The sequence below is a fragment of the Microcaecilia unicolor genome, chromosome 1 (assembly GCF_901765095.1).
Source record: "Microcaecilia unicolor chromosome 1, aMicUni1.1, whole genome shotgun sequence".
Lineage (NCBI taxonomy): Eukaryota > Metazoa > Chordata > Amphibia > Gymnophiona > Siphonopidae > Microcaecilia > Microcaecilia unicolor.
In genome coordinates, this window is record NC_044031.1 from 760,576,549 (window position 1) to 760,604,483 (window position 27,935).

General features: G+C 46.2%; 1 protein-coding gene across 1 annotated transcript in view; it reads left to right on the forward strand.

Moving 5' to 3' along the window:
- Nucleotides 1-26,433, forward strand: part of ANKDD1A (ankyrin repeat and death domain containing 1A) — a 118,832-nt gene extending 92,399 nt beyond the window's left edge. The window contains exons 9-16 of the mRNA XM_030190448.1: nucleotides 146-244; nucleotides 9,275-9,373; nucleotides 12,670-12,768; nucleotides 15,422-15,520; nucleotides 15,812-15,907; nucleotides 21,975-22,176; nucleotides 23,378-23,509; nucleotides 25,472-26,433. Coding sequence (XP_030046308.1) covers nucleotides 146-244; nucleotides 9,275-9,373; nucleotides 12,670-12,768; nucleotides 15,422-15,520; nucleotides 15,812-15,907; nucleotides 21,975-22,176; nucleotides 23,378-23,509; nucleotides 25,472-25,533 — 888 coding nt within the window. The 3' untranslated portion in view covers nucleotides 25,534-26,433. The remainder of the gene's footprint in view (nucleotides 1-145; nucleotides 245-9,274; nucleotides 9,374-12,669; nucleotides 12,769-15,421; nucleotides 15,521-15,811; nucleotides 15,908-21,974; nucleotides 22,177-23,377; nucleotides 23,510-25,471) is intronic.
- The last annotated feature ends 1,502 nt before the right edge of the window (nucleotides 26,434-27,935 follow it).

Consider the following 27,935-nt stretch of genomic DNA (forward strand, 5'->3'; position numbering starts at 1 on the left):
CTTACCGATTCGCTAAGGAATCGGTAAGGGAAGGGCTTTAGCGATGGTTTTAGTGCATCTACCCCTGAGGTACCTTTCTGAGCGTCTCTTTAATCTCCAGTGAGAGAAATGTAGAAAGTAACATCCTCATTATCTGTAATTTCAGGGAGGTTTGACAGCTTTGCACCTGGCTGCTGAAGGTGGGCACTATGACTGTGTTAAGCTCCTGATTGAAGCCGGCTGTGATGTAAATTGCCAGACAGAGGTAATATGGAATCCACAGACATTCTGCAAGTTTTTACAGACTAGACCGATGTAATAATCTGTGTGTTAAGAATATGCACTGAAATTCAGCACATAGTTCATGCATTGGAAGAAAAAACAACTTTAGATGCAGTGAGTTAATGACATGCACATTTTTACAGCATTAAAAAAAAAGTGCACAGACAGAGGGGAATGCACAGAACCACGGTAATATCTGCAAAGTTTTTTTTTGCTTCAGGTTTTACTGCACATTAGCATGTCTTGTCTTTTTGTCAGTGAGGGAACCATCCCTCCTTTAAACAGAATAGTGAATGGAGATTGGTTTCTTCACTGGCAAAGGACCAATCGTTGCTGAGGTGCAGTGAATAAATGAATATTTAATGCCAGCTATAGCTTCACGTAATATTCAGCTTTGTAAGGCGAATAAAGGCTCTAAATACCTCAGTGGCGTAGCCACAGGTGGGCCTGGGTGGGCCAGGGCCCACCCAACAGTAGCACATGTTTAGTGGTAGCTGTGGGATCCCAAGCTCGGCCAGCTGAAGACTTCCTCCAATGGTAACGAAAACGCTACTCTCCATGATACCGGCACCTGCGTATGTTCAGGTTTTAGCGCATGCCTGCTGCAGACTGCCAAGGTGGAAAGAAGCGTTTTCCCACCAGCTGAGATATTTTTTGGGTGGTGGTTGGGGGGGGGGGGGGGGGGGGGGGGGAGAACAGTTGGTGCCCAACCACTTCTTACCTAGGCCCCAGGGGCGTAGCCACGGGTGGGCCTGGACGGGCCCAGGCCCAGCCACTTTTCCTTCTGACACATGAAGTTGATACAGCAACCTACACGAATGCTGGCATTTGATAGGAGTCACTGTGAAGTCCAAAAAAAGTCTTTATTCAAACAAGTCCCAACGTGGCCACGTTTCGCCAATAAGGCTGCATCAGGGGTAAACATAAACGACTAATAAAAAAAAATACATATATAAATATAAAATAGCAAAATCAAAATTGGGCTACTAAAACTGACATTGAAATAATCACATCTTCATAAACAGTAATAACATGTATATAAAAATCCAAAAATTAAAATAATTATCAAATGATTAAAACTCAAAAAAATGATTAAATCAGCATACCTATGTATGACATATTAAAAGAATCAAAATCAACATATGTGCACAGAAATATAAGTGTTAATACAAAAGTGTATAAGTAATAAAAAAAAGACAAAATACAACATAGGTCTACTACTACTACTTATCATTTCTATAGCGCTACTAGATGTACGCAGCGCTGTACACTTGAACATGAAGAGAGAGTCCCTGCTCGACAGAGCTTACAATCTAATTAGGACAGACAAACAGGACAAATAAGAGATAAGGACAAAGAGTAACAAGATTCCGGAATCCCAAAGAGTAGCAACATTCCGTTCAGAATCCAAAAGAGTAGCAACATTCCGGAATCCCAAAGACTACTACTACTACTTATTATTTCTAAAGCGCTACTAGATGTACGCAGCGCTGTACACTTGAACATGAAGAGACAGTCCCTGCTCCACAGAGCTTACAATCTAATTAGGACAGACAAACAGGACAAATAAGAGATAAGGACAAAGAGTAACAAGATTCCGGAATCCCAAAGAGTAGCAACATTCCGTTCAGAATCCCAAAGAGTAGCAACATTCCGGAATCCCAAAGACTACTACTACTACTTATTATTTCTAAAGCGCTACTAGACGTACGCAGCGCTGTACACTTGAACATGAAGAGACAGTCCCTGCTCCACAGAGCTTACAATCTAATTAGGACAGACAAACAGGACAAATAAGAGATAAGGACAAAGAGTAGCAAGATTTCGGAATCCCAAAGAGTAGCAACATTCTGTGCAGAATCCCAAAGAGTAGCAAGATTCCGGAATCTCAAAGACTACTACTACTACTACTTATTATTTCTAAAGCGCTACTAGACGTATGCAGCGCTGTACACTTGAACATGAAGTGACAGTCCCTGCTCGACAGAGCTTACAATCTAATTAGGACAGACAAACAGGACAAACAAGAGATAAGGGAATATTAAGGTGAGGATGATAAAATAAGGGTTCTGAACAAGTAAATAAGGGTTAGGAGTTAAAAGCAGCATCAAAAAGGTGGGCTTTTAGCTTAGATTTTAAGACGGCCAGAGATGGAGCTTGACGTACCGGCTCAGGAAGTCTATTCCAAGCATATGGTGCAGCAAGATAAAAGGAACGGAGTCTGGAGTTAGCGGTGGAGGAGAAGGGTGCAGATAAGAGAGATTTACCCAGTGAACGGAGTTCCCAGGGAGGAATGTAGGGAGAGATGAGAGTGGAGAGGTACTGAGGAGCTGCAGAGTGAATGAACTTATAGGTCAATAGGAGGAGTTTGAACTGTATGCGGAAACAGATAGGAAACCAGTGAAGTGACTTGAGGAGAGGGCTAATATGAGCATAACGACGCTGGCGGAATATTAGTCGTGCAGCAGAATTTTGAACAGATTGAAGAGGAGAGAGATGGCTAAGTGGGAGACCTGTGAGAAGCAAGTTGTAATAGTCTAAGCGAGAGGTGATAAGAGCGTGGATGAGGGTTCTGGTAGTGTGCTCAGAAAGGAAAGGGCAAATTTTGCTGATATTATAGAGAAAGAAATGACAGGTTTTAGCAGTCTGCTGAATATGTGCAGAGAAGGAGAGGGAGGAGTCGAAGATGACCCCAAGGTTACGAACTGATGAGACAGGAAGGATGAGAGTGTTATCCACTGAAATAGAGAATGGGGGAGGAGGAGAGGTTGGTTTAGGGGGAAAGATAAGAAGCTCAGTCTTGGTCATGTTTAGTTTCAGATGGCGCTGAGACATCCAAGCAGCAATGTCAGACAGGCAGGCTGATACTTTGGCCTGGATTTCGGCTGAGATTTCTGGTGTGGAGAGGTAGATCTGGGAGTCATCAGCTTAAAGATGATACTGAAAACCTTGGGATGAGATCAGAGTACCAAGGGAAGAAGTATAGATGGAGAAAAGAAGAGGTCCCAGGACAGATCTCTGAGGTGTACACCAACTGACAGTGGGATAGAAGTAGAGGAGGATCCACTAGAGTATACACTAAAGGTACGCTGGGAGAGATAAGAAGAAAACCAGGAAAGAACAGGTCTGATATGTAGCACATACTAGAGAATGACTCGGGTGGGGGGACAAACTTTGTCCCTATGTGACTTTTGATTAATGCAGACAACAATATTTTTATTTTTTTGGAAAAACAAGCAAACAATGCTGGCCACAACTAGCAAAATTTGCATGGGGGATGCTGTATATTCCTGCTATCAGCACATCTTCTAAGAAGACATCTTCTATTGCAGGAAGGACTGTGGAAGACAGGAGTGCTAGACTGAACCCTGAGATTGTTGATGACTTCTTTTTCATCCACAGATTTAAAAAATCACAACAGTGCTTCATAGGGCATATTTCTTCCCTCTAGGGCAGTGATGGTGAACCTATGGCACGCGTGCCATCGCCAGGGCCGCCAAGAGGGGGGTGCAGGGGGGACAAAATTCCTCGGGCCGGCACCGCAGTCCCCTCCACCCAGTGGTGTGCTGGAGCCGGCTCGCACTGGCTCGCAAGAGCCAGTTGTTCTTGAGGGCGAGCCGGCTCTCCTCCCTCCCTCCCCCGAGCTACAGGGTCCCTCCGAGTACCTGAAGAAGGCATTTTTCCGGGCAGGCAGGAAAGATCCCCAGTCTTGCCTGGCGCCGACCTCCCCCGCTGCTGGATCGCTGTTTAAAAATGGCCACCGAGACTTCCAGCGGTGGCCTCGCGAGACTTCTGCTGAAGTCTTGGAGACCGCCCTTGTAAGTTTCTGCGGCCATTTTGAAGAGCGATGCAGTAGTGCCGTGGGAGAGTCAGCACCGGCAGCGGGCAGGCAAGACTGGGGATCTTTCCTGCCTGCCCCGAAGAATCCACTGGACAACCTGGGTGGCTGGAGGGAGGGCAGGGGAGCGAGGAGAATCGCTGGGCATGGGTAGCTGGGGGGGGGCAGGGGAGCGAGGAGAATCGCTGGGTATGGGTGGCTGGAGGGGGGGGCAGGGGAGCGCGGAGAATCGCTGGGTATGGGTGGCTGGAGAGGGGGGGCAGGGGAGCGCGGAGAATTGCTGGGTATGGGTGGCTGGAGGGGGGGCAGGGGAGCGAGGAGAATCGCTGGGTATGGGTGGCTGGAGAGGGGGGGCAGGGGAGCGCGGAGAATTGCTGGGTATGGGTGGCTAGAGGGGGGCAGGGGGAGAGAAGAGAATCGCTGGACATGGGTGGATGGAGGGGAGGGGAGGGCAGGGGGGAGAGGAGGATTGCTGGACATGGGTGGATGGAGGGGAGGGGAGGGCAGGGGGAAGAGAAGGATTGTTGGGCATGGATGGAGGGGAGGGCAGAGTGAGGAAGGAGATGAAATGAGGGAAAAGGAAGAGAGGAGAAAAACTGCACATGGATGAAGAAAATAGGCAGCAGCTGGATCCACTGGACAGTCAAATGCCTCTGTGAATCTTACATATGCACACTGAAATATAGTATAATATAACTATGTTCCTATGAGCACGATATGGCACTGATTTAATAAAAATGTGAACATGGGAGGAAAGACCTCATACTACTGCGGCTCAAAACAGTTACTTGAACCGGAACGCTATTTCGCTGAAAAATTATTTGAGCTCGCAGTTAAAAAGTAATCATGGGTAAAAAAAGAAACCTTCCGACAGTGCTCAATGAAATGAAATGATGAAAAAACACTTATCTGTATCTCTCCAAGTCTGTTCTAATTGCTGACAAATCAGACTCCAACAGGGAGGTCCCGACGGACCCGTTTCGCTCAGGCTTTCTCAAGAGCCCTCATTGGAATGACAAAAATATGCATGAGCCAGTGTTAATAGAATTAGTCCATCAAACTGTAGTACAAAGAAAAAAGAAAAGGGTGTAAAATTCCAAAACCTCCGTACTGTCAACCGTGATATCCCCGTGAACAGGGCTGCAAAATGGCGTTGACTTGGTGACAACCTGTCCAAACTCAGAACGTCAAATTGAAACGTGATGACGTCTGACGTAACTCGGGCGCCCTTTAAAAATTCAACCAATCCAAAAAGTGCAAAGAAAATGATAGAAAATTGTAAACAAAATGTATACAAAAATGAAATGTGTACAAAAACATCTCAGAAAAATGCTGTCCAATGGATCATGGAGTTTAAACCGCCTGGTTCAAGTGTGTTCAGTCTGAAGATTCAACGCTGTTCACATTGCAATAAAGCTTGCTTACGTTCTCCCCCAAGCAAACTCTGGGGGATGCTGTCAATGATCCAGCATTTGAAAGAGTCGAAGGAATGATAGCATTCATTGCAGTGAGCGACTATTGAGGCTCCAAATTTATTGTTGGCCACATATGGATTTGTGCTCATTCAACCGAATGGAAACTTTTCGCTGGGATTTTCCTACATAAAACGTTATACAAGGGCATTGCAGCACATATACAGCATACTCCGATTTAAGACCCATGGATGTCCCCACTGAGTTTCTTGTGGAACTCACCAATTTGGCGTTAGGCAGGAATTTTTTTTCTATTTCAGGGGGATCCTTTTTGGCAAACATCAGGTGTGGCGATAGGAGCAACATTCGCCCCCCTCTATTACAAATCTATGTATGATAGATTTTGAAAAGAAGTGTTTACAAGATTCCCCCTTTCAAGGACACATTAAATTGTGGAAACGCTTTATCGACAACATTTTTATGCTATGGAGCGGCGACTTGTTGATTTTGACCCAGTTTATTGAGTGGTTGAACACCCGGAATACAGCCCTCCAGTTTTACCCATGAGGCCTGTAATGAGAAGATTCATTTTTTGGACATGATGGTCATCAGGCAACAAAACACTTTCCGGACTAATGTTTTTAAGAAAAAAAACAACGGACAGGAACACAATGTTACAATATCAAAGTAATCACCCGTTCTCTTTGAGATGCAGTTTACCATTTTCTCAATTTTTGAGATATCGACAGATTTGTAGTGACATAGATGATTACAAGACCCAAGTGGGAAATTTATTAGAATCCCTGGCCATGCGGGGATATCCCTCGCGAGTCCTGAAGCGTTCTTACACCAGATCGTGTTTTAACAACTGAGATCTGTTAGCGGACAAGGGTCAATCCGCTCAAAGGAGCCACTGGGAAACTTTTGTTCTGCGCTACAAGACGGGAGGGGAAGAGGTGGCAAAGATCATTCGAAAAAATTGGGACATTATACAGTCACACAAGTTACTTCAACATCATGACTTGTGTATAGCCTTTTCCAGGGACCGCGATTTAAATGAGATCGTGAGTCCAGCTGACTTGGTCAGTCGTATTTCCACCTATTCAGGAGGACATTCCAAGTGTGGCTCGTGTTTGTATTGTGACACTTCAGTCGAGTGTACTGAATTCACTAATCCTAAGGATGGAAGGACTTACAAATTGAGATTTGACACGACTTGTGCATCGGAGTATGTTGTATATGTGCTGCAATGCCCTTGTATGAAGTTTTATGTAGGAAAAACCCAGCGAAAATTTTCCATTCGGTTGAATGAGCACAAATCCATATGTGGCCAACAATAAATTTGGAGCCTCATTAGTCGCTCACTGCAATGAATGTTATCATTCCTTCGACTCTTTCAAAGGCTGGATCATTGACAGCATCCCCCAGAGTTTGCGTGGGGGAGAACTTAAGAATGCTTTATTGCAATGTGAACAGCGTTGGATCTTCAGACTGAACACACTTGAACCAGGGGGTTTAAACTCCATGATCCATTGGACAGCATTTTTCTGAGATGTTTTCTGAGATCTTCTGAGATGTTTTCTGAGATCTTCTGAGATGTTTTTGTATACATTTTGTTTACAATTTTCTATCATTTTCTTTGCACTTTTTGGATTGGTTGAATTTTTAAAGGGCGCCCGAGTTACGTCAGACGTCATCACGTTTCAATTTGATGTTCTGAGCTTGGATAGGTTGTCACCTCACTGGTGTTTCTTTAAATACAGTCAACGCCATTTTGCAGCCCTGTTCGCTGGCTGTTTCGTGGGGATATCACGGTTAATAGTAGGGGAGTTTTGGAATTGCACACGTTTTTCTTTTTCTTTTCTTTGCTCCACAGTTTGATGGACTAATTCTGTTAACACTGGCTCGTGTATATTTTTGTCATTCCAGGTGAAATACAGTGAGGATTCTTGAAAAGGCCTGAGCGAAACGAGTCTGTCGGGACCTCACTATTGGAGTCTAATTTGCCAGCAATTAGAACAGACTTGGAGAGATACAGATGTGTTTTTTCATCATTTCATTTCATTGAGCACTGTCGGGAGCTTTTTTTTTTTTTTTACCCATGATTACTTTTTAACTGTGAGCTCAAAGAATTTTTCAGCGAAATAGCGTTCCGGTTCAAGTAACTGTGTTGAGCTGCAGTAGTATGAGGCTTTTCCTCCCCCTTTCACATTTTTATTAAATCAGTGCCGTATTAAAATCAGTGCTATATCGTGTTCATAGGAACATAGTTATAGAGCCAAACCCCTCAGAGAAAAATTACATTGGCTCCCACTAAAAGATCGAATTGCTTTCAAAACATGTACCCTGGTTCATAAAATTATCCATGGTGAGGCCCCGATATATAAATCAGACTAACCTGTTCAAAGAGACCTATCGTTTGGACCCTTCTTAAATGAACTGACTTCACAACTTTACAAGAACAAGTTAACATTTAACTTTTTCTATTTGTTTACTTTAATCTCATTGACATTATTGAATGTTTTAATGAATTGAATAACTATTCATGACCAACTTATATTTTCTGTACTTTAAATGCATAATACTCTGTATTTTTCATTCCGGTAATGGCGATCGCCATTACTGCATAATGTAAGCCACATTGAGCCTGCAAAGAGGTGGGAAAATGTGGGATACAAATGCAGCAAATAAATAAATTATACTATATTTCAGTGTGTATATGTAACATAGTAGCATAGTAGATGATGGCAGAAAAAGACCTGCACGGTCCATCCAGTCTGCCCAACAAGATAACTCATATTTGCTGCTTTATGTGTATACCCTACTTTGATTTGTACCTGTGCTCTTCAGGGCACAGACCGTATAAGTCTGCCCAGCACTATCCCCGCCTCCCAACCACCAGCCCCGCCTCCCGCCAGCGGCTCTGGCACAGACCGTATAAGTCTGCCCAGCGCTATCCCCACCTCCCAACCACCAGCCCACGCCTCCCGCCACCGGCTCTGGCACAGACCGTATAAGTCTGCCTAGCACTATCCCCGCCTCCAAACCACCAGCCCCGCCTACCAACCACCGGCTCTGGCACAGACCGTATAAGTCTGCCCAGCACTATCCCCGCCTCCCAACCACCAGCCCCAACTCCTGCCACCGGCTCTGGCACAGACCGTATAAGTCTGCCTAGCACTATCCCCACCTCCCGACCACCAGCCCCGCCTACCAACCACCGGCTCTGGCACAGACCGTATAAGTCTGCCCAGCACTATCCCCGCCTCCCAACCACCAGCCCCGCCTCCCGCCACCGGCTCTGGCACAGACCGTATAAGTCTGCCCAGCTCTATCCCCACCTCCCAACCACCAGCCCCGCCTCCCGCCACCGGCTCTGGCACAGACCGTATAAGTCTGCCCAGCACTATCCCCACCTCCCAACCACCAGCCACGCCTCCCAACCACCGGCTCCAAGATTCACAGTGGTATTAGTGCTGTAAATCCTACTCTAGTGGGCAGTATTTTGCCCTGTCCTACAAGTCACCAAGACCAGTCATATGAATACTGTGGGAGCAGCAGTAACCCTGCACTGCAGGTCCCGCCTGCTGGAGAATTTCCATGTGGCCAATCTGACACTTTTCACCTAAGTTCACTGAAAGCAGATGCAAATAGAAGTGTCTTATCTTTAAGAAGAATTGTAGGCTAAGATGTTTAAATAAAAAGACAAAGACGCGAGTGTGAAAGGTTAACGATCGGATTGCGTACTGTCTGTATTCTTCAGAAACAGATGAGCTGCCTTCACTATGCTGCGCTCCAGGGCCACGAAGACCTTGCCAGGCTACTTCTCAGTGCAGGAGTTGATGCAGATGCTGTCAATTACGTAAGTGGCATAAACACTTTCATCCTACAGTTTGAGCTTACTAAGGCTTCTCTTGGTCATATATCAGTTAAAGATGATACTGCTTTGCAAATAGTGGAATTTTCTCCTTTTCTGCCTCCTTTGTGTACATTTTGTTTGTAACTCCTCCTTGTGAGCGTTCCTGGGTCCAGGGCCGAAATGGCAGGAGCAGTGGCGTACTAAGGGGGGGGGGCAGTGGGTGCGGTCCACGCCGGGTGCACACCGCTAGGGGGGGTGCCGCGAACCTGCCCGCTATGTTCGTTCTGTGCCCCCTCTGACCCGGAACAGGTTACTTCCTGTTCCGGGGCAGAGGGAGCATGGAAACAAACGAAGCGGACAGGCGCGCGGCACCCCCCCCCCCCCCAGCGGCGTGCACCCGGGGGGGGTTCTTTCGCCGAGGGGAGGGTCACGCTGCACCTGGGGGGGGGGCGCTGCACCCGGGGGGGGGGGCGTGGTGCATCAGCGATCCGCCCCAGGTGTCAGCCCCCCTAAGAACGCCACTGGGCAGGAGTCCGTCCGTCCGTCCCCCATGACAGGCTGTGTTGGTCCCTCAAAGAATTGGCATCTGGTGCCTCCACCTGGGGAAGAAAGGTGTTACTGGGTGGGATGTCCTTCCTTGCTCCCCAGGAAACTCAAAAAGACAGCTGTGAACAAGGCTGGAGGAACTGTTAAGTTTATTGTACATAAGTGTTTTCATACTGGGACAGACCGAAAGAGGTCCATCAAACTCAGCATCCTGTTTCCAACAGTGGCCAATCCAGGTCACAAGTACCTGGCAAGATCCCCAAAAAGTACAATACATTTTATACTGCTTATCCTAGTAATAAGCAGTGGATTTTCCCCAAGGCTATTTTAATAATGGTCTAGTGAACAATGCACCACTTATATTGTATAAAAGCATTGAGTATTTTGAAGATACTGGGCTAGATGGACCCTTGGTCTGACCCAGTATGGCTGTTCTTATGTTCTAACTTATTAAGCAATTACTGTCAAGGGTGCTTTTCCTCAAATATTGATTCAAGGAGTTGGGAGTAAAAAAAGGGAGGGGGGGTTCTCTACCCAATACTTGGGACACACCCAGCCAGTAGGGTTTTTAGGATACCCACAATGAATATGCATGACATAAAATTTGCATACAGTGGGAGCAGTGCCTGGATACCTTGAAAACCATAAGAACATAAGAATAGCCATACTGGGTCAGACCAATGGTCTATCTAGTGCCAATCCAGGTCACAAGTACCTGACAGAAACCCAAATAGCAGCAACATTCCATGCTACCAAGCAGTGGCTTCCCCATGTCTATTTCAATAACAGACTATGAGGCATATTTTCAAAGCACTTTGGGAGGCTAAGTTCCATAGGTTTCTATGGAACTTTGGGAGGCTAAGTGCTTTGAAAATGAGCCCCTATGGACTTTTCCTCCAGGAATTTGTCCAAACCTTTTTTTTAAACCCAGATACGCTAACCACTGTAACCACATCCTCCGGCAACAAGTTCCAGAGACTTACTATTCTTTGCATGAAAAAATATTTCCTCATATTTATTTTAAAAGTATTTCAATGTAATTTCATTGAGTCTTCCCTGGTCTTTGTACTTTTTGAGAGAGAAAAATCGATTCACTTTTACCCGTTCTAGATCACTCAGGATTTTCAATCATATTCCCCCATCAGACGTCCCTTTTCCAAGCTGAAGAACCTTAACCTCTTTAGCCTTTCCTCATATGGGAGGTTCCATGGAGGAGTAGCCTAGTGGTTAGTGCAGTGGACTTTGATCCTGGGGAACTGAGTTGGATTCCCACTGCAGCTCCTTGTGACTCTGGGCAAGTCACTTAACCCTCCATTGCCCCTGGTACAAAATAAGTACCTGAATATATGTAAACCACTTTGAATGTAGTTGCAAAAACCTCAGAAAGGCGGTATATCAAGTCCCATTTCCCTTTCCCTCTATCATTTTGGTTGCTCTTCTTTGAACCTTTTCTAATTCCGGTCCGCTATATCTTTTTTGAGCTATGGAGATCAGAATTGAATGCAGTACTCAAGGTGAGGTCATACCATGGAGCGACACAGAGGCATTATAATATTCCTGGTCTTATTTTGCATCCCTTAATTCCTAGCATCCTGTTTTGCTTTTTTTTTCTGGTGTGGAAATTAGTGTGAATGATGCATGCAAGTCTGACACATCGACACAAAAGAAATGTGAAAAATGCTGAAAGGGACATTATTTATTTTTGTTACATTTGTACCCCGCGCATTCCCACTCATGGCAGGCTCAATGCGGCTTACATGGGGCAATGGAGGGTTAAGTGACTTGCCCAGAGTCACAAGGAGCTGCCTGTGCCTGAAGTGGGAATCGAACTCAGTTCCTCAGGACCAAAGTCCACCACCCTAACCACTAGGCCACTCCTCCACTAGCAGCATTCCACGTAGAAGTCGGCCCTTGCAGATCACCAATGTGGCTGCGCAGGCTTCTGCTTCTGCTTCTGTGAGTCTGACGTCCTGCACGTCAGACTCACAGAGGACGTCAGACTCACAGAAACAGAAGCCTGCGCAGCCTTCTACATGGAATGTTGTTAGTGGAATAGCAACATTCCATGTAGAATGTCAAAGAGTAGCAACATTCCATGTAGAATCTCCAATAGTAGCAACATTCCATGTAGAATCTCCAACAGTATCTATTTTATTTTTGTTACATTTGTACCCTGCGCTTTCCCACTCATGGCAGGCTCAATGCGGCTTACATGGGGCAATGGAGGGTTAAGTGACTTGCCCAGAGTCACAAGGAGCTGCCTGTGCCTGAAGTGGGAATCGAACTCAGTTCCTCAGTTCCCCAGGACCAAAGTCCACCACCCTAACCACTAGGCCATCTATCTAGCTATCTGAAATAATATGTTATATATAAAATGTGTTTTAGGAGAGGGCATTTCATTGTAGTCAGTCATGTATCAGCATTGCTACACAGGACAGGACCTGAGCGTCAGAACTTGGTGCACTCTTGGAATGCATTGCGTGGTTGGTCTTGCAGGAGGTGGCTTCCATTGCTTCATCCCTGTTAGCTGGAGTGAGGTTACCCTTCTCAGTCGCCATGGAACCAGAACTGGAACCCCAGTTGATAATAAAATTATTAATGTCAGTATATTTTATGCATATGGAGATAACATTGTGAGGTTCACAAAAATGTACTGCAATAATATACACTGAGATGGTTAAAAAAGAAAAAGTGTGATTTGGTTGTGTGCATAATATTCTCAATTCTGAATTAGTAATTTTATCTTTTCACAGCAAAATTCATCCTCTGTACATATTGCGGTGCTCCACAACTTCCCCTCCATGGTTAGAATTCTCATTGATGCAGAGTGTGACCTGGACATCACAGACTATGTAAGGTGGAAAAGCTAAATTGCCACCAACCCCCTCCCCACTGAACACATTTACCCAATAAGCAAGGGTTCCATCTCGTGTTGTATCTGAATTTACCCTTCCAGGGCCGGTCTTAGCAAGTGCGGGGCCCTGTGTAGACCAATTTGATGGGGCCCCATCCTAGCTCTGTCCCCACCCTAGCTCCACCCCCACCCTAGCTCCACCCCCACCCTAGCTCCAGGGCCAGTCACCCCTCCCTCCGAGCTCCCAGGCCATCCCCTCCGAGCTCCCGGACCATCCCCCCTCCCTCCAAGGCCCCCTCCCTCCCTCCGAGCTCCAGGGCCCCCACCCACCCAGCTCCAGGGCCCGGCCCCCCTCCGAGCTCCAGGGCTCCTCCCTCCTTCCCTGCTCCAAGGCTGGCCGGCCTCCCTCCCTCCCTCCCAGCTCCAAGGCTCCCCTCCTTCCAAGGCCTCCCTCCGAGATCCAGTCCCCCTCCCTCTGAATTTTAAAAGTTACCTCGTCGGGTTACAGGCAGCGGCAGGAGTGAAAAGCGTGCGAGCTGCTCGGCACTTCAGGAGCCTTCCTTTCTCTCAGCTCTGCTCCCGCCCTCATTTCCTGTTTCCACGAGGGCAGGACCAGAGCTGAGAGAGGGAAGGCTCCTGAAGCGCCGACTCCGCCGAGCAGCTCGCACGCTTTTCACTCCTGCCGCTGCCTGTAACCCGACGAGGTAACTTTTAAAATTCAGAGGGAGGGGGACTGGAACTTGGGCAGTCGGGGGCGGAGGCGCGCCGCGCCCCCTTGAGCACGAGTTCCTATGCAGTCACCTCGCCCTAAGACCGGCCCTGTACCCTTCTACTTTGAACATGTCTAACATTCTTTAGAGTGGGCTGTAAGAATGAACATTTTGATCTCTTTGTGCTGCAGATAATTCTGCTCCATATTAATCAACTGTGCATGCGTGTGATGGGGGTGGGGAGTACAGGCTTGAACAGTTGAAGAACACTGTGTGAGCTTCCTGACGGGGAAATGGAAATGTGCTGCTCAGAACACAGAATCGGACTGGTACTATTGTTTCCTGCCCTGTTTTTACTAAAAAAGCAGTAACAATTCTGTAGTTTCACATTGTAGGGAGCAGAGCTGGTCTAGTGGTGAATTGTTCTGTTCTCTCATTTGTCTGCTTTGCTTTATCCCACCTGCCTTTTGAATAGTATCATTCTTCCTCCCCCGCCATTTCCATCCAGGGGCGTAGCTACGGATGGGCCCAGACCCACCCAGTTTTGGTTCAGGCCCACCCAGAAGTGCTACACCCCAACCAAAACATTCCCTCTCTACCTTCCCGTCAACCTTGCTCCCACATGTCCAGCGCAGTGCCACTTCCCTTCACCCTTGCTTGTCCAGCGCCTCTCACCACTCCTGCAGTTCTGGCACTTCCACATCTTTCTTACCCTCCCCCCGCCACAGTGGCGCTTGCGCTTCAGTGCTATCATGCCGCCGGGCGGGAGCTCCACACAGTGTGTCGGAGCCTTCCTTCTATCTCGTCTCATCCATTGGTGCAACTGCCTGTTTATGCAGTCTGGGCGGGACGCAGCAGAGAGGGAAGGCTCCAATGCAGTGCTGTGTGGAGTTCCTGCTGGGCAGCAATAATAGCTTGAAGTGCAGGGGGGTCCAGGGCTAAATCTATGGGGGCCCAGGCCCCCGTGACCCCACGTAACTACACCCCTGGTACGGAGTCAAATCAGTGGATCAGATGGAGGGCAACTGTTAAAAGCATTTTACCCACATCAATCAGCTGTCTGAAACCTGCGCTTCCGGTAGGTGCCTAGTGCTCACATTTGGGGGAGGTGTCCTAGGATGGGGGGGGGGAGACTGAAACAATGCTTATGTATCTGTATTTTCCAGGGACTTGCATAATGTGTGTGGGGGCAGCCTTGCACTTTGAAAACTAATATAAAGTGTGCCGGTAATTGGAAAATTGGGGTTTGGATTTCAGTATTCAAATCCAGCAGTGGCGTACCAAGGGGGGGGCGGGGGGGGGCGGTCCGCCCCGGGTGCACACTGCTGAGGGGTGCCGCGTCGCGCGCCTGTGGGCTCCGAGTTCGCTATGCTAACTTCGCTGGTTCGCTGCAGCTCCCTCCCTCTGCCCCGGAACAGGTTATTTCCTGTTCCGGGGCAGAGGGAGGGAGCTGCAGCGAACCAGCGAAGTTAGCGTAGCGAACTCGGAGCCCACAGGTGCGCGCCGCGGCACCCCCCCCCCAGCGGCGTGCACCCGGGGGGGTGTCATTTCGCCAGGGGGGGGAGGTGTCATTTCGCGGGGGGGGGGGGGGGGCGCATCAGCGATCCGCCCCGGGTGTCATCAAGGGTAGGAATGCCACTGAAATCCAGTTATATAATATTCTGTAGATAACGCTTAGTGTAGAGGGAGTTGTACAAGTTATGTCGTAAGATGTCAAGGTCCTTGATTCAAGGAGCTTGAATGCAGGAAATTTAAGCCACACAGTGAGTGGTAACAATGTGAAAATTGTAGGGTTATGACCTGCTAAGTAGTGAATGCTGGCGTGTACAGAGACCTATCGCTTGCGACTCCTCGTGCAGCATGAAACCCACCTTTTAACGTTTTGATTTGTGTGTGTGCATTCTGACAACTGCATCCCTCATGTTTTCTCTCGTTCCACAGAGGCAACAGACACCCCTTCATATTGCAGCAGAAAACGGGAGTCAAGACATTGCAGAAATGATCCTCATTGCTGGCGTCAACTTAAAGCTCATGGACAAGGTGCTACACGAGCTATGCTGAGCCATGCTCGGCACCTTCCACTGTCGGATACAAGGAAGGCTGCCACTTCTGTTCTAAAGGAGTTGTCAAATTTTGTCTGAAAGTGATATTCTACTAAGGAGGCCATATCTGTGGTCTGAGCTTACATAAAGTCTATTTCCTTTAAGTCTAGTGACGCAAAGTTTTCATTGCAGAGAAGAGTGAGGCTAGCCAAAAGCAAAGTGCTGGTTAAATGAGAACTATCCTGTCATCACCAACGTGAAGCATGCTTTTTGTCCCTCTCCCTTGCAGCAAGGAAAGACCTCATTGGATGTAGCAGCGCGTGGTAACCATATTAATCTGGCAGACATGATCATCAAGGCAGACCGATTCTACAAATGGGAAAAGGTACGGTAAGTTGACGCTTCAACTGATCAGAAATATTGTGTTGCTTATCCCTGGGCTTGCAGGAAAAGTTTCATGTTAGCCAACCAAGGCCCAGATGCACTAAACCTAACGAGCCAGCAACATGGTTTTGAAACTAGTTCTAGCCAGTTTAGCGAGCAAGTAGTAAAACGAGGAACAGGGGTGATATGATACAGACGTTCAAATATTTGAAAGGTATTAATCCGCAAACAAATCTTTTCCGGAGATGGGAAGGCGGTAGAACGAGAGGACATGAAATGAGATTGAAGGGGGGCAGACTTAGGAAAGATGTCAGGAAGTATTTTTTCACGGAGAGAGTAGTGGATGCTTGGAATGCCCTCCCGCGGGAGGTGGTGGAGATGAAAACGGTAACGGAATTCAAACATGCGTGGGATATGCATAAAGGAATCCTGTGCAGAAGGAATGGATCCTCAGAAGCTTAGCCGAAATTGGGTGGTGGAGCAGGTGGGGGGAAGAGGGGCTGGTGGTTGGGAGGCGGGGAATCCTGCTGGGCAGACTTATACGGTCTGTGCCCTGAAAAGACAGGTACAAATCAAGGTAAGGTATACACATATGAATTTATCTTGTTGGGCAGACTGGAAGGACCATGCAGGTCTTTTTCTGCCGTCATCTACTATGTTACTATGTTACACTACACTGTGAGCACAACAGATACTATCGCTTGAAGATTTGGTGAAGTTACACTGTTGTGCGTCCGAAAGTTAAGTGTGAGTTTCATTTTTTTTATATATTCTTTGTGTGATAGATACTATATATGAGGATTAAAGTTTTAATATTGAAACTAGCAAACAATTTTTGGAGGTTTTATAGACCTATGATTATGTCTTGACCGATTACAGCGTTGAGTGGCTACATAGAAATTTGAGCCTTAGTATCATTGATAACGGTCTTTGAGGTCTTTTCCTCCTTACTTTTGAAAAAGTCATGTATTTCCTGTATTTTCCTAACGTTCACCAGTGTGTACACTGTGCCCTGTGCTCGTCAATATCGTGATTTGTGGGGAAGAAGATGTGCCTTGCTCATGATGCCCGCATAAGAAGAGCATAACTGATTAAGTCTATGTGCTGACCAAGCGATAAGGGATAGAGGGGGAGGGGAGGGGGAGGGGTCTTTATTGGGGGGGGGGGGGGGGGGGGGGGAAAGGACCTGGTCTGCACAGGGCCCCACAATTGCTAAGACTGGCCCTGATGGTCACTCACCATATATCGAGAAGGCAATTTTTGTCACAGGGGTTCACTTAGAAATAAAACATCAAGGTTTGGTTATTGTAATGCATTCTATACTGGTCTGACTATAAAGGGTTTGCACCAGCTCCAGTTGATTCAGAATGCAGGGGGATGACAGAAAGAAGGTTATAAGAGCTGTGATCACATTGTACCATTTCTACAAAAACTTCACTGGATACCAGTACAGTACAGGGCTACATTTTTAAACTGATCTTCAAAGCCCTTAAAGGTAATGGGTCAGAGCATCTGAAGAGCAGGATCTCCCTCTGTGTTGTTCTGAGGTTCCTAAGCTCCTTCCATGTAATTTCAGTAACCATACCCTTTCCAAAGGAAATCACGTGATGTGACCCCCACCAGTGAGCCTGGAGTAGCCCCCACACTCTGGAATGTTCTCCCAAAAATTAGTGAACTTCTATCTACTCTGTGTTCTGATATTGTTATTAATATATTAATAACTAGTAAAAAAGGCCCGTTTGTGTCAGAAATGAAACGGGCGCTAGCAAGGTTTTCCTCGGAGTGTATGTTTGAGAGAGAGAGAGAGTGTGTGTGAGAGATGTAGAGTGTGATAGACAGAGAGTGTGTCAGAGACAGTGTATGTTACAGACAGAGTGAGTGTGCACCCCCTCCCCCCTCCCTTTATGGTCTGAGGCCCCCCTTCAACCCCCTCCTTTCTGGTCTTAGGACCCCCCCCAACTTTCAAGTCTTAGGACCCCCCCCTCACCCTCCCCTGCAGCCACCCATATCCAGCGACCCTCTCCTGCCCCCCCCCTGCAGCCACCCATGTCCAGCGACCCTCTCCTGCCCCCCCTGCAGCCACCCATGTCCTGTGACCCTCCCCTGCTCCCCTGTAGCCACCCATATCCTGCGACCCTCCTCTCCCCCTGCCCCCCCCTCCAGCCACCCATGTCCAGCGACCCTGCTCTCTTACCTGCCCCTCCTTCACCCAGGTTGTGTTTAATGAAATGTTTGGCGCAGGCAGGAAAGATCCATGTTCCTGCCTACCCACTGTGATGCTCCCCCGATTCTGGATCGCTGTTGAAAATGGCCACCGAGACTTCCAATGGCGGTCTCGCGAGACTTCTGTTAAGTCTTGGAGGCCGCCCTTGTAAGTATCGGTGGCCATTTTGAACAGCGATCCGGCATCGGGGGAGCGTCAGCAATGCCAGCGCCAGCAGCAGGCAGGCAGGAACGTGGATCTTTCCTGCCTGCCCCGAAGATTTCGTTAAACACAACCTGGGTGGATGAAGGAGGGGAAGGTGAGAGAGCAGGGTCGCTGGACATGGGTGGCTGGAGGGGGGGCAGGGGGAGAGCAGGGTTGCTGCTGGACATGAGTGGGCTGCAAGGGGGCAGGGGGAGAGGAGGGTCTTAGGACATGGGTGGCTGGAAGGGGGCAGGAGGGTCAGTGGACATGGGTGGCTGCGGGGGGGGGGGCAGGGGGGAGGGGAGGGTCAGTGGACATGGGTGGCTGCAGGGGGGAGGGGGGTGTTTGATGTGCCGGGGGGGCTTGGGTGATGCGCTGATGGGGGGGGTCTTTGTTTCCACGCTTGTAGTTTTTTGATGTGCCGCTCCCTGCCACTTGCTCCGAAGTGTCAGGGAGTGGCGCACTGACAGCTGATTCCCAGCCTTGGAATCAGCTGTCAGTGACGTCATCCTGGCTATGAAGCCTTGCTCAGCAACTCCAGGAGCCACGGGCACTGGCAGTCCCACATTAGAACATTGGTGGTGAGAATTATTATGTGTGCTCAGTAATACCACATTACTCCGGCTAGGATGTTCTTAGCAATATGTTGTAATCAACATCACAGCACTATAGCCCTCCCTGCCTCCTTATACTTTCACGATTTTGTATCTTTCCTTTTTCAATGTTGTATCTGATTATCAAAATCAGTCTTCTTTTGTAACAACTTATTAAATCGTGCACTTATCTTAGGACTGGTCTTCCTTCATGCTGGTGGAAATGGAGATGTGGATGTGCCTCTGGAGTAACTGTAAATGTGCAATCGTGCTCATGATAGCGTGAATAAAATCTTTCATTCAATCCTCCTCCTTTCTCTTAGTTCTTGCCCCGTTCTCAACACAAGCTGTGTTTCGCAAGTTGGTCGCATCATCAGGAGAACCGATGGTATCTGGTTTGGAGCCTTGCTCCTACTTACGCGGTTGTCTAGAATATAAATGTATACAACATATTGCTAAGAACATCCTAGCCGGAGTAATGTGGTATTACTGAGCACTATCATATTATTAATATATTAATAGCAATATCAGAACATAGAGTAAATAGAAGCTCACTATAAGAGCATAATAAAAAAAAACCCCAAAGAAAATAGGAAGTAAACGTTTTCTTCTAGCTTTAATACGCAGTTAAAATTTAATGCCAAGAATTGTAGAGTGATGCACTTGGGATGTAGAAACCCAAAAGAGAGATACCAGATAGGAGGGGAGAGATTAGTAAGCTCGATTCTGGAGGGAGACCTTGGGGTGTTGGTGTCTGAGGATCTAAAGGTGGAGTGGAGGAGTGGCCTAGTGGTTAGGGTGGTGGACTTTGGTCCTGAGGAACTGAGTTTGATTCCCACTTCAGGCACAGGCAGCTCCTTGTGACTGAGCAAGTCATGTAACCCTCCATTGCCCCATGTAAGCCGCATTGAGCCTGCCATGAGTGGGAAAGCACGGGGTACAAAAGAAAGAAACAATGCAACAAGGCGACGGCCGTGGCCAGAAGAATGCTAGGCTGTATAGAGAGGGGCATAACCAGCAGAAGAAAGGAGGTGTTGATGCCCCTTAACAAGTACATAAGTATTGCCATACTGGGAAAGACCAAAGGTCCATCGAGTCCAGCATCCTGTTTCCAACAGTGGCCAATCCAGGTCACAAATACCAGGCAAGATCCCAAAAATGTACAAAACATTTTATACTGCTTGTCCCAGAAATAGTGAATTTTCCCCAAGTCCATTTAATAATGGTCTATGGACTTTTCCTTTAGGAAGCCGTCCAAACCTTTTTTAAACTCCGCTAATCTAACCGCCTTTACCACATTCTCTGGCAACGAATTCCAGAGTTTAATTACACGTTGAGCGAAGAAACATTTTCTCCGATTCGTTTTAAAGTCAGTGGTGAGGCCCCACTTGGAGTATTGTGTTCAGTTTTGGAGGCTATATCTTGCTAAAGATGTAAAAAGACTGGAAGCGGTGCAGAGAAAAGCTACAAAAATGGTATGGGATTTGCGTTGCAAACCATACGAGGAGAGGCTTGCTGACCTGAACATGTATACCTTGGAGGAAAGGAGAAACAGGGGTGACATGATACAGACGTTCAAATATTTGAAAGGGTATTAATCCGCAAATGAACCTTTTTCGGAGACGGGAAAGTGGGTAGAACTAGAGGACATGAATTGAGGTTGAAGGGGGGCAGACTCAGGACTAATGTCAGGAAGTATTTTTTCACGGAAAGGGTGGTGGATATGTGGAATGCCCTCCCGTGGGAGGTGGTGGAGATGAAAACGGTAATGGAATTCAAGCATGCATGGGATAAACACAAAGGAATCCGGTTTAGAAGGAATGGTTCCATGGAATCTTAGCGGAGATTGGGTGGCAACGCCGGTAACTGGGGAAACAAACGGGAGCTGGGCAGACTTCTAAGGTCTATTCCCTGACCGTGACTGAATAGATAGGGATGGGCTGGAGTGTAAATTTTAAGGGGCTTCAACGTTAGCTTCAGAACTTCCAGTACAAGAAGAGTGTTGGGCAGACTTCTACAGTCTGTGCCCTGAGAATGACAAGGATAAATCAAACTCTGGTATAAAGTAACACATACCATGTAAAATGCGTTTATCTTGTTGGGCAGACTGGATGGACCGTTAAGGTCTTTATCTGTCTTCATTTACTATGTTACTATGTTAACATAAATGTATTTATTTATTGAGATGTATTTTTCTTTTTTGTTCTTTACTCAAGTCCGTCCAGTCCAGAATCTACCCTGGAATTAGGCATTCTATGGAAGCTGGAAAGTTTAGGGAGCTGTGCTCAGATTTTAGGAGCTAGAGGGAGTTAGTCTTGCTAATCTCCGGTGATGTAAAGTTTTGTGTTGCTTGGTGAGCCTTTTTATGGCTGTTCTCAGTTATGTCGTTGCCTTCTTTTTGTCAAGGGATTTGTCACAGAAAAGCTGGCTGACTGCACAGAACCTTATATAGGGTGATGTCACCAAACCAATGGCTCTGTCTCCATCTGCTGGTAGGAGAGTTTAAACCCATGTATCTGGACTGGTCTGAAGGGATTCGAGGAAAGAAAATTAATGAGTACAATCTAATGTCTCCTTTCTGGAAATTGAGGAATTATGACGAGGGAGGTATATCAGTTGCATTCAGTTTCCCACTTAATCTTGATGTCCCTTTTCAGAGTTTTAGTTAACTCACAAATGACTCCAGCAAATGAGGTTTATCTGGGATTATTTCATCATTCTAGAGGTATCTAACTAGCCACACAAAAGGGAAGAATTTTTTTGGGTCCTCTTACCAGTGTCCAGGCTCTGTATCCTATTTCATTGTAAAGTCATGGGAGAGTGTGGATACTTTTGGGGTGGAAAGGCATTGAGACCCTTAAACTTTCCAACCATGCCTGCTTTAGCTTAGCAGAATGTTGGGCTTTTTGTGTGTGTGTTTGTTGAAGCTATTGGACTCTTGTGGACTAATTGATGTAAACTGAGATGGATACTGCACTTTGCATGCATTTAATGGGCTACAGTCTTTTCTTTGATTTCTTGTGTTTGGTGACTCAAAATCCTGTATTATTCTTGTGTGTATATTTCAGGACAAACTAAACGGTGATTCTGACTCCTGGGTTGCTCGGCCGTTGACCTTTAAACAGGATCACAGGCTGGAGACACAGCACATTCGTTCAGTTATGTGGAGATTAGCCACCAAATACCTCAAACCCAATGAGTGGAAGAAGGTAGCTCTCTACTGGAAGTTCACCGATGCACACATTCGAGCCATTGAGCAGCAGTGGACGGGTAAGACTGACTCCTCTACTCTGCCCTTCAGACCCAAGGAGTGCACTACATCCGATGCTTGATGTTAGTGTTGTGTACTGGTAAGTGGGTGTCCTGATGTTGGAAATGCCAGATGTCCTGGAGAAGAAAGTGTCTGGTTAACCAGCAGGATTTGCAAGCAGTTTTCCAAAACCTTGTGTTCTGGTTCCTTTGTCCAGAGGCAATTACTGCTTTTTATTTTACAGGGCAAAAGTAGAGATATTTTGGCATCATTCATGGGCAGGCCTGCTATCCTTATGATTCTAGTTCACATGGATTACAGATTTTTTTTATAGCTTTTATTGAAAAATATACAACTTAACATAGCATATCATTGTCCACTGTAGACACATCAGCAAAGACTAACATACTAACATAATGGACTACCTGCCAATAACTAGAATTATTCTGTTTAATCCCCTTACCCAAATCCCCAACCCATCCCCCCTCCCTCCAAGAACAACCCCTACCCAATCTCCCTACACCTCTCACCAGTGGCTTACCAAGGGGGGGGGGCGGTCCGCCCCGGGTGCACGCCGCTGGGGGGGTGCCGTGCGCCTGTCGGCTCTTTGTTTTCATGCTCCCTCTTCCCTGGAACAGGTTACTTCCTGTTCCGGGGCAGAGGAAGCATGGCAACGAAGAGCCGACAGGCGCGCAGCACCCCCCCCCCCCCCAGCGGCGTGCACCCGGGGGGGTTCTTTCGCTGGGGCGGGTCGCGCTGCACCGGGGGGGGCGCTGCACCTGGGGGGCGGGGTGCATCGGTGATCCGCCCCGGGTGTCAGCGCCCCTAGGAACGCCACTGCCTCTCACGCAAGCAGGAGGGGAGGAGTCCAGACAAGAAGACCACCTCACATAACTGTCCCACACTTTATGGTATGTTACTAAATGAGGATTACAGATTTCTAATTCAAAATTAAACACAAAAAGCAAAACTTCTGGATGAGGTCTGCCATGTATCAGATTACCCTCGTTCTCATTCTGTAATGCATATTTCATTTGTATCTTTAATAGACCTTTTGGAGCAGCATTGAAGGTAGTTCACATTCATCAGTGCATAGGCAAATGTTGAAACTGGTGCTGCAGCGACATCTCGACAAGCCAATCTCCTTATTCTAGGCTGAGAATCAAATGTGACCAGTGAGCCTGGGTTTTTAAGCGTGTGCTTTTTGTTTTGTATTTGCAGGCACTAAAAGTTACAGGGACCATGGTCACAGAATGCTGCTGATATGGCTTCATGGGGCGATCATAGCAGAAGAAAATCCAATCAAAGGACTTTATGAAGGACTTGTGGGCGTTGGGCACAGAGACTTGGCAGGTTGAAGCCTATAATATTTCTTTTTTTTTTTTTTTTTTTTATTTATGAATTATCATTTTTCATTCATGCATGTGATTACAATGTTAATAAAAGAAACGATTATACACTTCTAAGTCCACAACAATTTTGTCCAAGATCAAGGAAATTAAACAAAATTTTTAAAAAATGGAAATTAAGAAATATCAGAGGCTGAAGGCTTCTTCTTAGAACGCAGCCGATGCATAGCACAATATACAGGGACTAATTCACTCTTCCTTACTAGTAACAAACTCAAGAAGTTTCTCAGGTTCAAAGAACACATAATTTTGAGAATTAAAGACCACATTACATCGACAGGGATATTTAAGCAGAAAAGTTCCACCTATAGCTAACAGTCTAGATTTAAGCTGTAAAAATGCTTTTCTCTGCTTTTGCATATCTCTAGATTAGTCTGGATACAATATTTATTTATTTATTTATTTGCAGAGTAGGGAGGATTTCAGCATGTGCCTGTCCTCTGCATTCTGAATAGGGACATGCAAATAAACAGATGTATATCAACCTCTGCAGTAACATAGTGTGAATGGAATAGGAGAGGATTTAACTAAAAGGTGGCTGGACACACCCCATAGCCTGGGTAAAAAAGGGAAATAGTGGTCTAGCACTAGAGAATGGCACGGGGACCCACGGTAACCGCGGGGATGGGGATGGGGACAGAGTCCATGAGGACCTGTCCCCGCGTCACTGTCTACTTTGAAGCTTGTTAATGAACTGGACTGTTATTTGTGTTTGATTCAGACGACAATATTTTTATTTTTTTGAAAAACAAGCAAAGACGCAGGCCACAGCTAGCAAAATTTGCACGGGGAGATCCTGTATATCCTGCTACCAGCACGTCTTGTAAGAAGACATTTTCTATTGCAGGAGGGACTGTGGAACACAGGAGAGCTAGACTGAACCCTGAGATTTTTGATGACTTCTTATTCGTCCACAGATTAACAAATCTCCCCTCTAGGGTATACAGAATAGGTTGCATTTTGTACCCCTGGACAATTTAACTGGGTGAGGAATCCTTGGGGCAGCAGAAGTCAGCTATTGTTGGGGTTGGGAGGGTGGGGGTGGTGGGAGGGTTTGTTGTTATTGTTTTCTATTTGTAATTTATACACAACAGTTGCACAGCATTTTGTTCCTTTTTATACTTTAATAAGAAGATTTAAATATAAAATCATAAGTGTTTGAGGCTTCTGCAGATGAGGACAGAGCCCACGGGGATGGGACAGGGACAGAACCTGTGGGGATGGAATTTGTCCTCGTGTCATTCGCTAGCACAGCTAGGGGAGCTTCCAATTTTAGCTCAGTGGCTGCGTCTCTAGTGTGTAATTTTTCTTTATAAAAAGCTCACATATCACCATTCAAGGTGTGTGTTTAAATTTTAATTTTATTGTAATCATGAAATACCAGACTTCAGTAAGGATATGTGTTTAATTGCAAGAACAGCACACCGCTGTTTGCCCTCCCCCCCCAAAAAAAACATATTATCACCTCCCTATGTGAGCCAGAAACACGCATTCATATAATTAGCAAAATACATAAAGAAAAGCAAAGCACAGCCTCGCGAGTTCCAGTTCCAACATCCTCCATTAGAAATGTACAGCTGTATTAACAAGAGAAATGTATTTATTTATTTATTTAATTTATCACATTTGTACCCCGCGCTTTCCCGCTCATCGCAGGCTCAATGCGGCTTACATAGTAACAAGAGAAAACAATCTGTAGTATCTGAATCAACAAAGGAGGTATGTGGTAGGACAAATGAACAAGGGTAAATGGGATAAAAGAGGTATGAGAGAGAGGATAGGGATAGGTAAGGAGGTGGAGCGATAAAGGAGAAGTTGGGGAAGAGCATGAAAGGGTAAGACGGTTGGTAGTAAATATTTTCTGAGTCATTGTTGTTATTAGCACCTGTCTCATTTTATTTTACAGAAAGCATCAGGAAAAAAGCAAATGCAGACACCAGTTCTCCAAGGAAGTGCCTAGCAATGTGACTCCTGAGGAAGAAAGACATGAAATAACCTTGTGACGTGGTGCAGCAAGTTTATTTCACAGCGATTAGACAATTTGCCAAAACATTCCTGCAAGGGCTATATTCCTTTCACAACAGACCTGTTGCTTCTCCAGATGTTTCCTTTTCTACAGCTTGAATTTGAGGTTGACCATGCAAATGCTCAGCTGTTCTCCATAAGGTGCATAACGCTACTGACTTAACACTAGTTTTATAAAGCCGATTTCTTTCTATTTAATGTAAAACGTGTATTTTTTTTAGATATTCCAGCCTTTTTCATTCCTTCTCTTGGCTGGGCACCTTGTCGGCCTTTAAACAGCTCACCCACAGGTTGTAACTGGAGGAAGAGAAAAAGCTGAACTTTGTGTATGGGGATGTACAGGACCAAGGTATTAAAACAGTTTTTCTCGTGTGGACAAAATAGCAAAAAGCTTTTAGTATGTTTTAATCCACCAAACAAACAAAGGCCACTTGGGTAATAAAGGCAAGGCACAGCCTGCATCAGTCATGGCCCTGAGACATCGGTTTGGCGTATGCGCTCAAGTTACTGTACCGTTCCAGCCAGAGTCTGTGCAGCAAAGCACATGGGTGGAGTTACAGTAGAGGCACTTCTGAACACACTTTATGGGGAAGAGGAAGAATGCTTACCTACCCCGGGCTGGGGGCTTTAATGAGATCATTTACCCTCCTGTGAATAATTGAGTTCAGTAGAAATGGGTTGTATACTTAAGTTACAGGCTTGGTATTTATTTTTCAACTGTGTAGTTTAAAGACATGACTGGCGCACCTAAATGTCTGATTTGTTTTGGTTTTAACTGTGTTCAGGTGATACATAGTAACATAGTAGATGACGGCAGAAAAAGACCTGCACGGTCCATCCAGTCTGCCCAATAAGATAACTCATATGTGCTACTTTTTGTGTATACCCTACTTTGATTTGTACCTGTGCTCTTCAGGGCACAGACCGTATAAGCCTGCCCAGCACTATCCCCGCCTCCCAACCACCAGTCCCGCCTCCCAACCACCGGCTCTGGCACAGACTGTATAAGTCTGCCCAGCACTATCCCCGCCTCCCAACCACCAGTCCCGCTTCCCACCACCGGCTCTGGCACAGACCGTATAAGTCTGCCCAGCACTATCCCCGCCTCCCAACCACCAGCCCCGCCTCCCAACCACCGGCTCTAGCACAGACCGTACAAGTCTGTCCAGCACTATCTCCGCCTCCCAACCACCAGTCCCGCTTCCCAACCACCGGCTCTGGCACAGACCGTACAAGTCTGTCCAGCACTATCCCCGCCTCCCAACCACCAGCCCCGCCTCCCGATCTTGACTAAGCTCCTGAGGATCCATTCCTTCGGCAGTAATGCATCTTCAATCTATTTCTGTGGAAAATAACTCCTTGTCTACTTTTGTAACATGTTGGTGATTGAAATGTTTTGCATTTCCTAATCATTGTTTACCAAAATATTGGCTGGAATTTGAGTGCCAGGTTTCTATTACAAAATGTCTAGCAGGATAGACCAAGTGTGGTTAACTGCTATTTACAGCACTGATGTATTGCATATTAAGGTGAGTTTCTTTAATCAGTTGGTTACAGGTATTCTTTGAGAGCTTGTATGAAGCAGCTGCAGAGTTAAGCTGTTGGATTGTAGCTCTGTATATTGATTAGAATAAATAGGCTGTTACTACACACTAAAGTGTATAAAGAATGAAAATTTTTTTAATAGGAATGGATGCATACTTGAATTAACATATGCAAAAATCAATTTAGTGCATGTTAACCCATGACTTGATGTGTATAATTGATTTGTATGTGCCAATTTTTGTAAAATGGGTGTGTAAATGAAACGAAAATACCCGTGAATTAGGGAAACTGAGAACAACTTGGTTACTGTTGACTAGTATCCATCTGCTGCTTCAGTTCAATAAATTCTTATATAATCTGTATTTTGCAGTAGTAGAGAAGTATCGCCAGCAACTTATTTGAAAATGATCACTCATAAATTGCATTTAAGGCTGTACTTTTTTTTTTTTGTGCAAATGGATGGTAAAAATGAATTATGAATTCCACCAACTTGAAAAGAGAACTGGGGCTGATATTTTTTCATGGAAAGTGTGGTAGATACGTGGCATGCCCTCCTGTGGGAGGTGCTGGAGATGAAAACGGTAATGGAATTCAAACAAGCGTGGGATAAACACAAAGGAATCCTGTTGAGAGGGAATGGATCTATGGAATCTTAGCGGAAATTGGGTGGCAACGCCGGTATTTGGAGAATAAAACCGGTGCAGGGCGGACTTTTACGGTCTGTGCCCTGAGAAAGGCAGAGACAAATCAGATATACATATAAAGTATTACATACTATGTAAAATGAGTTTATCTTGTTG